We start from the raw sequence: 16,951 nt of genomic DNA, 5'->3' as shown, positions 1-16,951 counted from the left end.
TTATCTAGACAGATAATACCCTGACAGGTGTTGGTCTAACCTGCTTTTAAAAACTCCAATGATTGAGATCAAGCAACCTCGCTGGGCAATTTACTCCAGTGCGCCCTGACAGTTCAGAAGTTTTCCCTCATGTCCAACCTAAACCGCCCTTGCTGCAATTTAAGCCCATTGCTTCTTGTCATATCCTCAGAGGTTAAGGGGAACAATTTTTCACCTTCCTCCTTGTAACAACCTTTTATGAACTTGAAAACTATCATCATGTCCCCTCTCAGTCTTCTCTTCTCCAGACTAAACAAACCTAATTTTCTCAATCTTCCCTAATAGTTCATGTTTTCTAGACCTTTAATCATTTTTGTTGCTCTCCTCTGGACTTTCTCTAATCTGTCCACATTTTTCCTGAAATGTGGTGCCCAGAACTGGACACAATACTCCAGTTGAGACCTAATCAGCATGGAGTAGAGCAGAAGAATTACTTCTCATGTTTTGCTTACAACACTCCTGCTAATATATCCCAGAACGATGTTTGCTTGTTTTGCAATACACCTCTACCCCGATATAACGCGACCTGATATACAGCGTGTTCGCATACAAGGCGGTAAAGCTCTAACACGCTGCTCTGAGCAGCATGTTAAGGGTGCTGGGCCAGGCTGGGGCCAAGGGGTTTGATAAGGGGCAGACGGTCTTGGGGCTGGTCAGGGGCTCCCCACCCCCCAGGGTCTGGGGGGCAGGAGCTGTGGGAGGGCACTTTTGGGAGCCCCGCAGTCCCAGGGTGGCCCAGCGGATTAGCAGGGGGCCGGGAGCAGCCTGCTCTGCTTCCCTTGCCCCGGCCCCAGCCATGTCGCTTGAGGGAGTGGGCTTGGGGGAAGGAATCCCCCCCTGCACTCACCAGCAGCGGCGGAAGCAGAGCAGCCCAGCCCCAGCCTGCTCCACTCCACCAGCTCCCAGCCGTAGCGCTCCGCTTCCCGCCGCAGGTGAGTACGGGGGGCGTCTCTTCCTCAACCTCTCCGCACTTACTTGCATTGGGAAGCGGAGTGCTGCAGCTGGGAGGTGGCAGAGTGGAACGGGCTGGGGTCGCCTTGCTCCGCTTCCCACGCAGGGGAGTGCGGACAGTGGCCTTTCTCCAACCTCCTCGCACTCACCAGCGCCGGGAAGCGAAGCAGCCCAGCCCCAGCCTGCACCACTCTGCCAGCTCCCAGCCATGGTGCTCCACTTCCTGCCGCAGGTGAGTGCAGGACCTTTCCCCAGCCACCCCCCAGCGACATGGCTGGGGCTGGGCCCAGGAAAGTGGAGTGGGCTGGGGCCATGTTGCTCCGCTTCCCGACGCAGGTGAGTGTGTGTGTGTGGGGGGGCATCCTTTCCCCAACCTTCCCGCACTCACCAGCAGCGGGAAGTGGAGCAGGCAGGGGCTGGGCTGTTCCACTTCCTGCCACTGCCGGTGAGTGCCTGTCAGGGGGCAGGGGGTGTGGATAGGGGTCAGAGCAGTCAGGGAACAAGAAACGGGAGTGGGGGAGGCAAATCAAGTTTGATATAAACATGGTCTGACCTATAACGAGGTGAGATTTTTTGTCTCCAGAGGACCGCGTTATATCAGAGTAGAGGTGTAGTGTTACACTGTTGACTCATTTAGCCTGTGATCCACTATGACCCATAGATCCCTTTCTGCAGTACTACATCCTAGGGAGTCATTTACCATTTTGTATGTGTGCAACTGATTGTTCCTTCCTAAGTGGAGTACTTTGCATTTGTCCTTAGTGAATTTCATCCTATTTACTTCAGACTAGGACTGTTGATTATTCACAGTTAACTCACGATTAACTAAAAAAATGCATCGTGATTTAAAAATTAATCACAGTTTTAATCACACTGTTAAACAGAATACCAATTGAAATGTATTAAATATTTTGGATGTTTTTCTACATTATCAATTATATTGATTTCAATTACAACAGAATACAAAGTGTACTGTGCTCACTTATTTGTATTACAAATGTTTGCATTGTAAAAACAATAGTATTTTTCAGTTCACCTCATACAAGTACTGAAGTGCAACCTCTTTGTTGTGAAAGTGCGATTTACAAATGTAGATTTTTTTTGTTATATAACTGCACTCAAAAACAAAACTATGTAAAACTTTAGAGCCTATAATAACTTTTGAGACTACAAGTCCACTCAGTACTACTTCTTGTTCAGCCAATCACTAAGACAAACAAGTTTGTTCACATTTACCGGAGATAATGCTGCCTGCTTCTTATTTACAATATCAACTGAAAGTAAACACAGGTATTTGCATGGCACTTTTGTAGCTGCCACTGCAAGATAGTTACATGCCAGATATGCTAAACATTTGTATGCCCCTTCGGCCACCATTTCATGGGACATGCTTTCCTCCTGATGATGCTCATTAAAAAAAAAAAAAAGTGTTAATTAAATTTGTGACTGAACTCCTGCTGTGTGGTTTTGCCCGCATTCTGCCATATATTTCATGTTATAGCAGTGTCGGACAATGACCCGGCACATGTTGTTCATTTTAATAACACTTCCATAGAAGATCTGACAAAATGCAAAGAAGGTACCAATGTGAGATTTCTAAAGATAGCTACAGCACTCGACCCAAGGTTTAAGGATCGGAAGTGCCTTCCAAAATCTGAGAGTGATGAGGTGTGGAGCATGCTTTCAGAAGTCTTAAAAGAGCAGCACTCCCATGCGGAAGCTACAGAACCTGAACTACCAAAAAGGAAAATCAACATTCTGCTGGTGGCATCTGACTCAGATGATGAAAATGAACATGCATTGGTCCACACTGCTTTGGATTGTTATCAAGCATAACTTGTCATCAGCATGGATGCATGTACTCTGGAATGGTGGCTGAAGTATGAAGGGACACATGAATCTTTAGCGCATCTAGAACGTAAATATCTTGCGAAACCGGCTAGAAAAGTGCCATGAGAACACCTGTTCTCACTTTCAGGTGACGTAAACAACAAGCGGGCAGCATTCTCTCTGGTAAAATGTAAACAAACTTGTTTGTCCGAGTGATTGGCTGAACAAGAAGTAGGACTGAGTGGACTTGCAGACTCTAAAATTTTATATTGTTTTATTTTTGAATGCAGGGTTTTTTGTACATAATTCTATATTTGAAAGTTACACTTTCATGACAAAGAGATAAGTACTTGTATTAGGTGAACTGAAAAATACTATTTCTTTTGTTTTTAACAGTGCAAATATTTGTAATAAAAAACAAAGTGAGCACTGTACACCTTGTATTCTGTGTTGTAATTGAAATCATACTTGAAAAACCAGAAAACATCCAAAAATCTTTAAATGGTATTCTATTATTGTTTAAAAGCAGAATTAATTGTGATTATTTTCTTTCAATAGCTTGACAGCCCAACTTCTGGAGAAATGATGTGATCATTTTGAATTTAATCCTATCCTGCAAAGCACTTGTAACCCCTCCTAGCTTGGTACTGTCCACAAACTTTATAAGCGTACACTCTATTCCATTATCTAAATCACTGATGAAGATATTGAACAGAATCAGACCCAGAATTGATCCTTACTAACACCTTAGTAAAGACAAGATATGCCATGTCTACTGCTTCCCCTCCTTTCCACAAGGCTTGTTACCCTGTCAAAAAAAAGCTATTAGATTGGTTTGACACATTTTGTTCCTAACAAATCCATGCTGTTACTTATCACCTTATCTTCTAGGTATTTGCAAATTGATTGCTTAAAGTTCTTTTTTCCATTATTTTCCTGGGGATTGAAGTTAAGATGACTCGTCTGTAATTCCCAGGTTGTCGTTATTACCCCTTTTATAGATGGGCACTGTATTTGCCCTTTTCCAGTCCTCTGAAATCTCTCCGGTCTTCCATGACTTTTCAAAGATGATTGCTAATGGCTCAGATACCTCCTCAGTCAGCTCCTTGAGTATTCTAGAATGTATTTCATCAGGTCCTGGTGTCCTGAAGACATTTAACTAATCTAAATGATTCTTAAACTTATTCTTTCCCTATTTTAGGCTCTGATCATTTCAGTGGCATTCACTATGTTAGACATAAGAACAGCCATACTGGGTCAGACCAAATGTCCATTTAGCCCTGTGTCCGAAAGCAGCCAATATCAGGTGCTTCAGAGGGAATGAACAGAACAGGTAATCATCAAGAGATCCATCACATTGCCCATTCCCAGCTTCTGGGAAACAGAGGTTAGGGATGTCCAATCACTAACCAACCTTTTTGGTGAAAACCGAAACAAAAAAAAAAAGTCATTCAGCACTTCTGCCATTTCCACATTTTCTGTTATTCCCCCACCCTGCATTGAATAACAGGCCTAGCCTGTCTTTGGTCTTCCTCTTGCTTCTAATGTTTTTGAGGAATGTTTTCTTGTTATCCTTTATGTCTCTAGCTGGTTTAATCTCATTTTGTGCATTTTGGCCTTTCTAATTTTATCCATACATACTTGCGTTATTTGTTTATATTCATCCTTTGTAATTTGATCTAGTTTCCACTTTTTGTAGGACTCTTTCTTGAATTTCAGATTAAAGATCTCCTGGTTAAGCCAGTGATTTCTACCCATCTTTCCTACACAGTGGGATAGTTTGCTCTTGTGCCCTTAATAATGTGCCTGAGAAACTGCCAACTTTCTTGAACTGTTTTTCTCCTTAGACTTGCTTTCCATGGGATCTTACCTACTAACTCTGAGTTTGTTAATTTTTAACTCCATGATAGTTAACGCCTAAAATGTTGAACAATCTTAATAATATTTTAATTTTATGCAACCTTATTATTATTAATAATTAAAAAAGTGGTCTTTTCTGGTTAGTGTTCCTGTTACAGACTAAAGCTAGACTCAGAATTTCAAATTTAAAATTGAGAGATTTCATTCTCATGAAAGCAGTGCCCTGTTTTGAAAATTACAAACAGCTGTCAATGAAAAGTAACAAAAAACAAACAATGAATCTGGAACAGAATTACAACAAGAAGAATGGATTTAATTACTCTGAGCTTTGTTTTTCTTTAAAAACAGGAAAGCCAAAGACAGAGTGCCATTTCTATAAATCAGGTTTTCTGTGTGGTCACATATTTAAGACAACCTTACCAGCATCAAGTTGCATGGAGTGAGCAGAATGATGAGGGAGGTATTTAAATAGTTTGACATCAGGAAAGGGGAGATATCCAGCAAAAAGTGGCATCACTTCCATGTGCACTTTGTGAGTTGCTTGAGCTGCTACAGGCATAGATATTACCCCTGAGCTTTTTCCACAGACTGCCCAGTTACTACTGTTGTCAACAACTGAAAAAGAGTAGAGAAAATGCAATGAAATGAAAACATTTCTGAAAATAAAACAGCTATGCTTTTTTAAACATTTAAAGTACACTTCTACCTTGATATAATGCTGTCCTTGGGAGTCAAAAAAATCTTACTATGTTATAGGTGAAACCATGTTATATTGAATTTGCTTTGAGCCACTGGAGTGTGCAGTCCCACCCCACTGGAGCACTGTTTTACTGCATTATATTGGGTGGCGTTATATTGAGCTGGTGGTGTATTTTTTGTTTTGCAGCAGTGCCAAGAGACCCCATGGCCGTATTGTGCCAGTGACCATACTGAGTAAGATGGTCCTGTCCAAACAGCTTGCAATTTAAATAGACCAGACAGACACAGGGTAGGGGAAAGGGATATCTTATAAAAGCAGAGTGATTATTCACCAGAGTCATATTAGTTCTATGATTTTTGCTTTTGTTTCAGGTTCCTTTCCCCCGCCAAATTCCTCCCTAAACAGGGAGGAGATTTTGCTTGGTTTACTTAATTTTTATTTACATTAAATGTATTATAGGTATGGATAAGATTTTGTCATGGTGAAATCAGGCAAAATTCATGAAACAGTCATGGCAATTTTGTCATGGCAAAAATGAACAGAACCATGGTATGGTCATAACAAAAATGTGTAATATTTAATAATAAAGTATTACAGTGTAACATTTACATGAGACAAGCAACACTGATGAAATAGCTTTCACTTGCTTGACAAAAGTAAACTATTTTGAGATTATATATGTATATTGTGAAATCATTTTTCAAACAAAAATAACAAAAAACTATACAACAAAAATAACTGATTCTTTTTGAAGACCCTATTTCACACTGTTGCAATGTGAATATAAAAAATAACCATGTCTATGTATAACTTGTTATGCAGCGTCTATTGTCCTCAAGCACATTTTTACAAGATGAGACGGCATCTTGGGGATCTATGCTGTTGACTGGTATTGCTAAGCATCACAGGAAATCTAGCCATCGTGCTTCTCCAGGACTGGAAAACATCCTCATTCCTCAATTCTTGAACTGCTCCACAGTAAGCCCAGTATTCTATCTGTGCTGGAATGCTCTCATCAAACAAAGGTATATTTTCAAATATTGTGGTCTCACAAATTTCAACATGTTTTGTTTGATTTGGCTCAGATACATGGCATGTACTGAAGAAAGTGGCAGCAGACTGTCAAAAGTTGGAGGTTGAGTCAGTGTCCAATTATGACCTTTTGAGCCTTCCAAGAGTGCTGATTTTGCTGTCGGTTGTTAGCAGCTCTCTGCCCACATCACAAGATCACACAGGTCATTTGTGACTTGATGAGCATGAACTGTGGGCTCTTCACAGCTGTAAGGCAAAGATCCACAATCTCTAACACTTCAACTACTGCTACAACCATTCTCCTCAGTAAAAAATGAAACTTAATCCTCAGTGTGTTCCATGTGATAAACAGCTGCATTGAACCAGCTGTTCCATCTGTTTATTACCGAGGTTGGTGGGATGGAAAGACTTTTCCCCATTTCCATTAGACATATGGAACCAGGCTTTTCTGGCAGGGCAAGCAGAGAAACCATATTTTATAGCCACAACTAAATAATTTACTTTCAAAAGTACCTTCCTCCATAGATCACCCACAAAGTTAAGCAAACGTGCCATAAACACAAGGTGTATAGCATTTAAAAACAAAGGCTTCAAACCTGAAACCCAACCTTTCCCCATATATGTGGCATTATCAGTTACAAACACAGTGATGCGATCAAATGGTATTGCAAAATTTTCAGTTTCCCATATTGCATTGCTGACTTTTAAAACTGACTGCTTCCAAAACTTCACACCAAGAAAAATATATCCTGCATCTGAAGTGCCTGCATTTTCACTGCTTGTTGGGATGGGGACAGCAAGAATGTTAAATACATACCTGTCTTTAGCATCAGTAGTTTTATCTGCTCAATGACAATTCTTTTACAGGTGTGCAACTTTTTCTTTAATTTTTCAATGTGACAAACATTTTGGGTAGGTAAAACTTTCTAAATTAATCTGCACTTGGCATAACACCTACTTTGCTCTCTAAAAAAAGACGATTACTCACCTTTGTAACTGTTGTTCTTCGAGATGTGTTGCTCATATCCATTCCAGTTAGGTGTGTGCGCCGCGCGTGCACGTTCGTCGGAAAACTTTTACCTTAGCAACTCAGTGGGCCGGCAGGTCGCCCCCTAGAGTGGCGCCGTCATGGTGCTCGATATATACTCCTGCCGGCCCACCCGCTCCTCAGTTCCTTCTTGCCGGCTACTCCGACAGTGGGGAAGGAGGGCGGGTGTGGAATGGATATGAGCAACACATCTCGAAGAACAACAGTTACAAAGGTGAGTAACCGTCTTTTCTTCTTCGAGTGATTGCTCATATCCATTCCAGTTAGGTGAATCCCAAGTCTTACGTAGGCGGTGGGGTCGGAGTGAAATGTGGCAGAATGAAAACTGCTGAGCCAGAGGCTACAGCATCTCTTGACTGTTGAACCAGGGCATACTGCGAAGCAAAGGTATGGACCAAGGACCAATGGAGCTGCGCGACAGATCTCGTGGGTAGGAACACGAGCCAGCAAGGCGGCAGATGAAGCCTGAGCCCTGGTAGAATGCACGGTGATGTGGCTTGGGGAAATATGAGCCAAATCATAAGTGCGGATGTACGCCGTCACCCAAGATGAGATCCTCTGAGAGGAAAACAAGCAAGCCTTCCCTTTGGTCTGCTACCGTGACAGAGCTGGGGCACCGTACGAAATGGTTCTGTCAGCGCAATATAAATGCGAGCACTCTACAGATGTCCAGGGAGTGCAATTGTTGCGCCCATTGCGTTGAGCTGTGGGTAACATGAAAGGCCGAAACCACCTTAGGGAGGAAAGCCGGGTGCGGTCATAACTGCACCTTGTCTTTGTGAAACCTAGTGTACGGCGGAACCACCGTAAGAGCTCTGAGCTCGGAGACTCGTCTGGCTGATGTAACAGCTACGAGGAAAGTTGTCGTCCAAGACAGGTATAGCAGAGGGCCGGTCGCGAACGGCTCGAATGGAGGAGACATAAGTCTGGCTAAAACTAGGTTGAGGTCCCAGGTTGGGGCTGGGCGGCGCACCCAAGGGTGCAAGCGCTCCAAGCCCTTGAGGGACCTCGAACCCATAGAGTGTGAGAACACGGAACGTCCACCTTAGCCTGGCTGGAAAGTAGAGATGGCTGCCGAGTGTACCCTCAGCGATGATACCGCCAGGCCCTGCCGCTGAAGGCCAGAGGCAGGCCAAATAGAGGGGATCGAGACCTCGGTAGGAGCAAGATCGAGCGTATTGCACCTGTAGAAGAAACGCTTCCACTCGGCCCAGTACGTTGACCAGGTGGAAGGCTTCCTGTCACCCCGGTTCAGTTACGCAGCAGCCACACCGTGAGGCGAAGAGGCTGCAGGTCCGGGTGACGAAGCCTGTCGTGGCCCTGAGTGATGAGGTCTGGGTGGGGTGGCAGGGTAATTGGGTCGGTTATTGACAGGCCGAGCAACGTGGTATATCAGTGCTGCCTGGACCACGCTGGAGTGATCATGATGATGCGCGCGCTGCCCCTGCGGAGTTTGAGTAGGACCTAATGAACCAGTGGGAACAGTGGGAAGGCATAAAGGAGTTGGCCTTTCCACTGCATCAGGAATGCGTCCAAGATCGATCCCGAGGAGAGACCTTGGAAGGAGCAGAACATCTGGCATTTTCTGCTCTCGCAGTGAGCGAACAGGTCTATGTGAGGAAAAATCTCCACTTCTGGAAAGCAGAACGCCTCACATGGGGCAGAGTGACCACTCGTAAGACAGGAAAGACCTGCTGAGTCAAAGCGCCAAGGCGTTCCGAACGCCTGGGAGAAAGGACGTCACCAGCTCCATCGAGTGGGCCATGCAAAAGTCCCAGAAATGGATGGCCTCCTGACAAAAGGGGGGAGGACCATGTCCCTCCCTGGTTATTTATGACGCACATGGCCGTTGTGTTGGCTGTAAACACCGAGATACCACGGCCTCGCAGCTGCCGCTGGAACCCCTGGCACGCCAGGCGGACTACTCTCATTTTTGGGGCACTGATGTGGAATGCCAGCTCCCGAGAAGACCAAAGGCCTTAAGCTCGGAGGTGACCATGAGCACTCGAGCAGAGAGATGACGTGTCCGTCGTCAGAGGCAGTGAAGGCTGGGGCGGATGGAACCGCATCCCTGCCCGCACCAGGGAGGAAGTTAGCCACCACTCTAGGGAGCCTAAGGTGCTCGAGGGAACGGTGACTACCATGACCATTGGCTCCCTGTCCGGGTGGTACGCCGAGGTGAGCCGGACTTGGAGAGGACAGAGGCGGAGCTTGGCGTGTTTGGTTACAAACTTGCGGGCAGCCATGGACCCAGGAGACTGAGACAAGTGCGAGCCGAGGTCGTTGGGAAAGTCTGCGGACCTCGGATGATTGTTGCCATCGCCTAAAACCGCAGTTGTGATAAGCAGGCTCCGGCTAGGTTGGAGACCAGGATAGCCCCTAGGAAGTCCAACCTCTGCGTGGGAACCAGAGTGGATTGCTCTAGAGTAGTCATCAGGCCTAGACCTGTGAATAAGACCGTGACGATGCCCACGTGCTGAGTGGTTTGTGTCTCGGAGTCTCCTTGGATAAGCGGATCGTCCAGATACGGAAAAACGCATATCCGACATCACCGAAGGTAGGCGGCGACTATGGCCGTAAACCAGAAGTACTGACGGTTGGCTAGAAAGCGAGGTATCTCCTGTGCGGAGGGAAGATGGCGTTGCGAAAGTACGCGTCCTTCATATCGAGGGCGGCATAGTAGCCCCCAGGAGGCAAGGATGGAATAATCGTTCCCAGGGATACCATGCGGAACTTCAACCTTATCCTAAACTGGTTGAGTCCGCGCAGGACTAGGAAGGTCTGAGACCTCCGTTCGAGTGGGGGACTAGGGCATAACAGGAGTAGACCCCCTTGCCCCTTTTGTCAGTCGGCGTCTGCACCTCTTGTACGAGGAATTGCTCGTGAGAGGGGTCCCTGAAGGGGGACAGGGCTGGAACAAATTAGAGGTGGTACCTATGCTCCACCGTGCGCAGGACCCAGCGATCTGAAATTAACTGGGGCCACGCCAGGAGAAAGCGGGATTGGGATCCCGGCCTGTGACTGGTACACCGCCCTCAGGCGCACCTTGGAAGGTTCGTCTTTGGTCCCAGTGGTAATTGCGAGGGACCTTGACCTTGGCTCTTTAGGGGTCCTGACGTTCGTCTGTGACCACCTTGGCCTCGCCGTTTGCCAAAGTCCTGTCTCTGGCTAAGCACAGAGTATGGCGGCTGGGGACAGAAAGGCCTGCGTTTGGTCGCTGGCATATGCATGCTGAGAGAGCGCATTAGGACCCTATTGTCCATAGGCTTCGCAGCCTGGGGCTGTCTTTGCCGCGAAGAGGCCTTTACCAACAAAGGGTAAATCCTGAATGGCATACTGCAGCTCCGGCCGGAGGTTTGAAACCTGAAGCCATGAGATGCACCTCATGGCGACACCAAAGGCCAGAGTCCTGGCTGCTGAGTCTTCTGCGTCCAACGAGGCCTGGAGGGACGCTCTGGGTACCTTTCTCCCCCGTCCTCCAAGACGGCAGCGAACTCTTGGCGGGAGTTTTGAGGGAGAAACTCCATAAACTAAACTACCTTCACTCAGGTGCTATAATTATAGCAGCTAAGCAAGGCTTGTTGCTTTGCTACCCAGAGCTGCAGGGCCTCTGCAGAGTACACCTGGCGGTCAAGTAGGTTCATTCGCCAAGCCTCCTTTGGTTTCGGGGCTGGGGCCCGCTGGCCATGCCAATACCTCTCCTTAACCGACTGAAAGACTAGTGAGCAGAGAGGAGAGCGGACAGACGAGTAGTTGTACCCCTTAGAGGGCCCCATACCGGGTCCTCTACCTCTGGGACCTCCTCCACCTCAGGTTGTCGGGGGGCGTATCAGAATCGTGGTCCTGAGCATAAGATCTGCGCATGTGGGATGACACGGATGCGTGTCTGGATGGCCATGGAGGTACTAAAAAAGGCATGGGCAGAGTCTCTGACTATCGGACCTTGCCCAACTCGGCACCGGGGACCGGCACCGGGAGGCGTACCGGTACCTGGAACGAGATCCAGACCTGCAACCAGAACGGTGCCGGGAGGTCGACCGAGATCTCGAGGCTCGGGGAGAGGCTACGGGAGTCACGGTACCTGTCGCGGTGCCGGGAGTCGGAACGGTGCCGATAGTAGCGGGTCGGCGAACGGGATACCGACCGGTGCGGCGAGAGCGACCAGTACCGATGAGGAAAACAGCACCGGGACTGCAAGTGGTGTCGGGTGTGCCGATGGGACCTGGAGCGTCTGCGGGACCGTGATCATGAACGGTGCCGCTCTGCTGTGCTGGCAGAGGACGGTCATATGAAGAGACTGTATTACCCGCACCGGCGGTGCCGGGGTCAGGCAGCATCGACTCTGTCATGGCAATGAGATCCCTCGCCGTTGGTAATGTCTCCGGCGTGGAGGGAACAGCAGGCTCAACCACAGTGCATACTGGGGAGCTGTCAGGCACCGGATTCGACGGCCCTCATGGGACTGGGATCGACGGTACCGAGGTCGTCAGAGCTTCGGCAGGTGTCAGTGCTGGGCGATCCGACTTAGACGAGCTCTCTGGCTGCGGTGCAGTCGGCACGGAAGCAACAGGAGCAGTAAGCTCAACCACGGCGCGTGCCGGGGAGCCGTCAGGCACCGGATTCGACGGCCCTTGTGGGACCGGGATCGACGGTGCCGACGTCGTCGGTGCCTCAGCAGGTGTCGGTGCCGGGCAATCCGACTTAGACGAGCTCTCTGGCTGCGATGCAGGTGGCATGGAAGCAGCAGGAGCAGGGGGCTCAACCACGGCGCGTGCCGGGGAGCCGTCAGGCACCAGCAGGAATTGTAGGCTCTCTCGACCTCGGAGGAAGGGAGCGGTGCCGAGTCGACTTCGGTGCCGGCAATGGTCGGTGCCGAAAGGCCTTGGCAGTACCGGCGGGGTCCGGTGCCGAGGAGGCGCTTCTGCCAGCCGCTTGATCATCGCTCGGTGCCAAAGGTGGAGGGGTAAGTGAAAGTCCCGCTCCTTTTTGTTCTCGGCTTAAAAGCCTTGCAAATGGGGCACTTAGCTGTCAAGTGTGATTCCCTGAGGCACTTCAAACAGGAGTCGTGTGGATCTCCCTTCGGCATCGGCTTCTGGCAGGCCGAGCCCATTTTAAAACCTGGTGAGCTGTGCATGGGCTCCGGCACCGGGTGCAGGGAAGGGGCTACTTCCTGAACCCCGCTAACTATTACTAAACTAACTATGTTAGCAAAGAAAAAACGTATAACTATACAAATATATATATAAAAGGATTATAACTGCATAACTATATACGAGAACTACGAGTAGCTAGGGAAGTGGAGGTCAGCTAAGCCGCGCTCCACTGTTCCAACGACCGACACGGGCGGTAAGAAGGAACTGAGGAGCGGGTGGGCCAGCAGGAGTATATATCGAGCACCATGACGGCGCCACTCTAGGGGGCGACCTGCCGGCCCACTGAGTTGCTAGGGTAAAAGTTTTCCGATGAATGTGCACGCGCGGCGCACACACCTAACTGGAATGGATATGAGCAATCACTCGAAGAAGAACTATCAGTTTTTGATTGTCAAGTGCATGCAGAGGGATATTTGCAGCAAATAAGTCTTCTGTTAATTTGAACATTTAATTTCTCCCATAAAGACACTTCTCACTCTTGGTATTCAAGAGTAGTGTAACAGTTTTCTGCTTTTTAAAAATTTCTATCTTCATCCATTTTTAGTGCCTTATTTGTGCTGACAAGCTGTACTTTCACAATGCTTATCACAGCTACTCTCTCAAAATCAACAGGTACATCGCATGATGTACAAAACATCTTTCCTCCATTTTCATGGAAGGCTCTAGGGTTCTGCTTTGCTCAGTACTTACTCTTACTTCAAATAAAGTGGCAAAATTAAGAGAGCAGCAGCAAACAAAAAAATGAACAAAGTGCTGTAACCCCTTCCTTTAGGAGGTGAGAGACTTGTGTCAAATTCAATGTTACTCAGAGCCATGGTTAGACTCCCTGGGCCAAGCAGAAACTAAGGAGTGGCCCTGCAGAGAAGGCAGATGTGGCAGAGCCATCTCTACGCTGGAAGGCCTCGAGACTCATTGACCTACATGCTGGATAGAGAGCTGCAGGCCCCCCTGTGGTGGCTGAGAGCTGTGCCCAGCCCCCCTCAGCAGCTGAGAGCTGCAGGTCCCACTCCCAGCAGTGCCTGAGAACTGTGGGGAGGAGAGGGCTGCACTACCCCAGGGCTGAAGCTGAAAAGGATAATGTCCCAGAAGTCTCTAAAAGTCACAGAATCTGTGATCTCAGTGACAAAAATCTTCATTACAGGTCAGGGAAGGAAGGAAAAGCAGAAGTGCATGGAGACAGATGGAGTGAGACTGAAGTGAGGAGATCGCACTAGGGAGCTTTAAATATCTGTTCCCTAGGTTGTTGCCTACTGAAGGCTCAAGCAAATATCTGCCCATATTGAAACAATTTTTGAAAAAAATTCTAACCTTTTGAAAAATTATGTTCTAACCTGTTTTTATGTTAGTCTTTATTTTAAGATAGACAAATGACAATTTAATATCCAACCTTGTTTACAAGACTGCATTATGATCATTAGAAAGTTTGGCAGATATTAGTATCAAGACAGAAGCAAAACCAATAATGAGAATTGCATTAATTTCTCAAAAATTACAGGAGAAAAAAGTCATTATCCCTACCTTCATACATAAGTTTTGTTGTGCAGTACCCATTTGATTCTGTTAATGCTTCATCTTTATCCACATCTAAGAGGTCAGAGAGTCGGGTGATTGACACCTCCAAAGAGCAGAGTGACCCTGTTTTACAATACTCCATCCCCAGTGGTGGAAAAATCTGAGTTTTCACATTATACAATGTCTGGCAAGAGGAAAAAACAACGATCTGTAAGTACTGAATCAATTATACAACTTTTATTATATATATATATATATTTTCAAACTGACCACATACTATATAAGTTACAAGCTCATATTTAACTTCCATGCCATATTACAACCCATATTACAAGACTGAGGGGTTGTTTTCACATATAACCCTACAGCAGCTGCTGTAGTGCTTTCATGAATACATTACTACGGGAACAGGAGAGCTTCTGTTGTAGATGTGGTTAATCCACCTCCCCAGGAGGTGGTAGTTATGTCTGTATGAGAAGCTCTCCTGTTGACATAGCACTGTCTACCTGGGAATGGGAGGGTCTGGGGGAAGGAGGGGTTGATTGGTATAAACTGTCACTCAGGGGTGTTCAGCTTCAGGATTTTTCACACCCCTGAGCAACGTAGTTATACCGATATGGGCCCGTACTGTAAACCTGGCCTCAATTACAAGTAGTGATCATTTGTTATGCTACTAATTTTAGACACAATTTATGAAGAAAAAAGGAATTTCACCATTCTTGCTGTTAAGATCTTCTAATAGTCTAAACATATTCAAAGAGGCAAATAAGTTAACTACTACAAAACTAATTGTGCCAAAAAGTTTAATGGAAATATACTGTTATGGTCACTACTAATTTTTAGGGAACAAAATGTAACAGAAGAGGGCTGGCCTGATCCAAGAGACCAGTCAAGCACAGTTACATCTGAAAGTGGGTAGGCAACACACACTCCCCTAAAGTTTTGCTTAAAGCCAGTTTACAGAAGCAGGTAAAGATCTAACGTAACATTCAGACAGAGTCAGCAATGCCTACTTCACTGGTTAAAACTCAAGAAAGGTTCAAATGGAGGACTTTGTGTCAACTTTGCTCACTGGGCAAGGAGAGGCCAACACATGGACTGCTGCCAATACTATTTAATTTTGAGTTACAGCCAGTCAAGCTTTCTAATTGATGAAGAAGGCAATGAATTTGTACTGTGAAGAGAAAGACGAAGCATTTAAGATAAAGGCCAACAGAAACCCAAACAATTCCCTCAGAAGAGCTCACAAACTAAGTCACAAGAACAGGGTGAGATTTTTCCAACATCTTCCTTTAAACAGCAAGCCAAAAATAATTTTTAACAATGGCATTTTGATTGATGAAGGCCTCATCAAGCTAGCAGGAAGAAAGCAGCTCAGTACCGTCTTCTCAGTCTAATACCCTTGGTGACATGAAGCCACTGCGCAAGGCAGGAGGGAAGGAGAAACAAAAAAGTCAAATTCTTCAGAAAGGATGTTACTGATAGCTAAATGATCTCATTTTTCATCTTTGTGGCTCATCATCTCTAGTCTTCTTGAGCTGTGAAATGGATGCTGACATCATTTGTGTGTCTTTTAAAAAGAAGTAACAGGAAAAAAAATGGTTCCTTACCTGTTCTGTAACTGTTGTCCTTTGAGATACGTTGCAGACATCCTTCCATTTCAGGTGTGTGCAGAAATTCTTTCCCCCACAGTGCTACCCATTGGGGCAGCACACAACCCACTGCATGCCTGTGCTGACAGCCAATGGTATAAAGGGCAGAGCCACTCTGACCATCCCTCAAGTTCCTTCACACCAGAATCCAGAATGTTTAGACTCCAGTGTAGAGGGGAAGAAGGGTGAGTCGTGGAATGGAAATATGCAACACATCTCAAACAGTTACAGAACAAGTTAGTAATAGTTTTTTCTTCAAGTGATTGCATGTGTCCATTCCTTTTCAGGAGACAGAAGCAGTTCAGAATGGAGAAGGGTTTCGGAGTCTAACTGAACAAGGATTGCAGCATAAAACTTTCCCAACTCTATCATGATTTCTTGAGGCTTGGGAGACAGCATAAAGCTCAGTTAAAGTATGTACCAATGACCAGGTTGAATCCCTGCAAGTGTCACTGATGGGCATCTGACAAAGGAATGCAACTAAGCTAATGCTGCTTGTGCTCTTGGAGCTGAAACTCTCCCAGGTGGAGAAACCTTGGTAATGTCATAGCAGGATGCAAGATGAGATCCAGAAGATATTCTCTTCATAGAGAAAGGTTGCCCCTTCATTGTATCAGCAAAGGAAATGAACAGCTGAGGGGACATTACTGCTTTAGTCCTACCCAGGTAACAGGCGAACACGCTGTGGCAGTCCAAAGCATGGAGCTTTTTCTTCATCCTTATGAGACTGAGGCTTCAGAAAAAAAGCGGATAGGAGATGTAAAAAAAATGAACGAGCAGCCCTAGGTTCAAAAGGTGGACCCATTAATGCTGACAAAACTACATTTAAATCTTATGGGGGCATGGGGTCTCATAGGTAGAAAGTGTCTGTCCAAATTTTTTTTTTTTTTTAAATCAAAGTTATTGAGTTAAAAAACACAGATTTAATCCTCTATAGGAGGATGGAATGCCACCAAGAGAACTCTCAGGGAGCTGATGGAAGAGCCATTTTTCCTTTAGGTAAAGTAAGTAAGTATTTCAGAATAAGCTGAGAAGAGGACTTCGTAGGAGTATCACCCTGCTGCTGGGACCACAGAGAGAAAAATCTCCGTTTCATCATGTAAGTGTATCTGGAAGATGGCTTTCTGCTGTTTTTTAAAAAAAAAAAAAAAAAAAAAAAAAAAAAATTGGAGAT

The 16,951-nt window shown here is 46.2% G+C and overlaps 1 protein-coding gene across 1 annotated transcript in view; it reads right to left on the bottom strand.

Annotated features, from left to right (window-relative positions):
- TRAPPC10 (trafficking protein particle complex subunit 10) overlaps positions 1-16,951 on the bottom strand; it is a 94,036-nt gene that overhangs the window by 3,958 nt on the left and 73,127 nt on the right. Inside the window, exons 21-22 of the mRNA XM_050936469.1 lie at positions 14,132-14,309; positions 5,101-5,295 (exon numbers count right to left, since the gene is read on the bottom strand). Coding sequence (XP_050792426.1) covers positions 5,101-5,295; positions 14,132-14,309 — 373 coding nt within the window. The remainder of the gene's footprint in view (positions 1-5,100; positions 5,296-14,131; positions 14,310-16,951) is intronic.

The sequence above is a fragment of the Gopherus flavomarginatus genome, chromosome 1, assembly GCF_025201925.1.
Source record: "Gopherus flavomarginatus isolate rGopFla2 chromosome 1, rGopFla2.mat.asm, whole genome shotgun sequence".
In the NCBI taxonomy this organism is placed as follows: domain Eukaryota; kingdom Metazoa; phylum Chordata; order Testudines; family Testudinidae; genus Gopherus; species Gopherus flavomarginatus.
The sequence above is the reverse complement of the archived record's forward strand: the minus strand, read 5'-3'. Positions and strand labels throughout refer to the sequence as shown.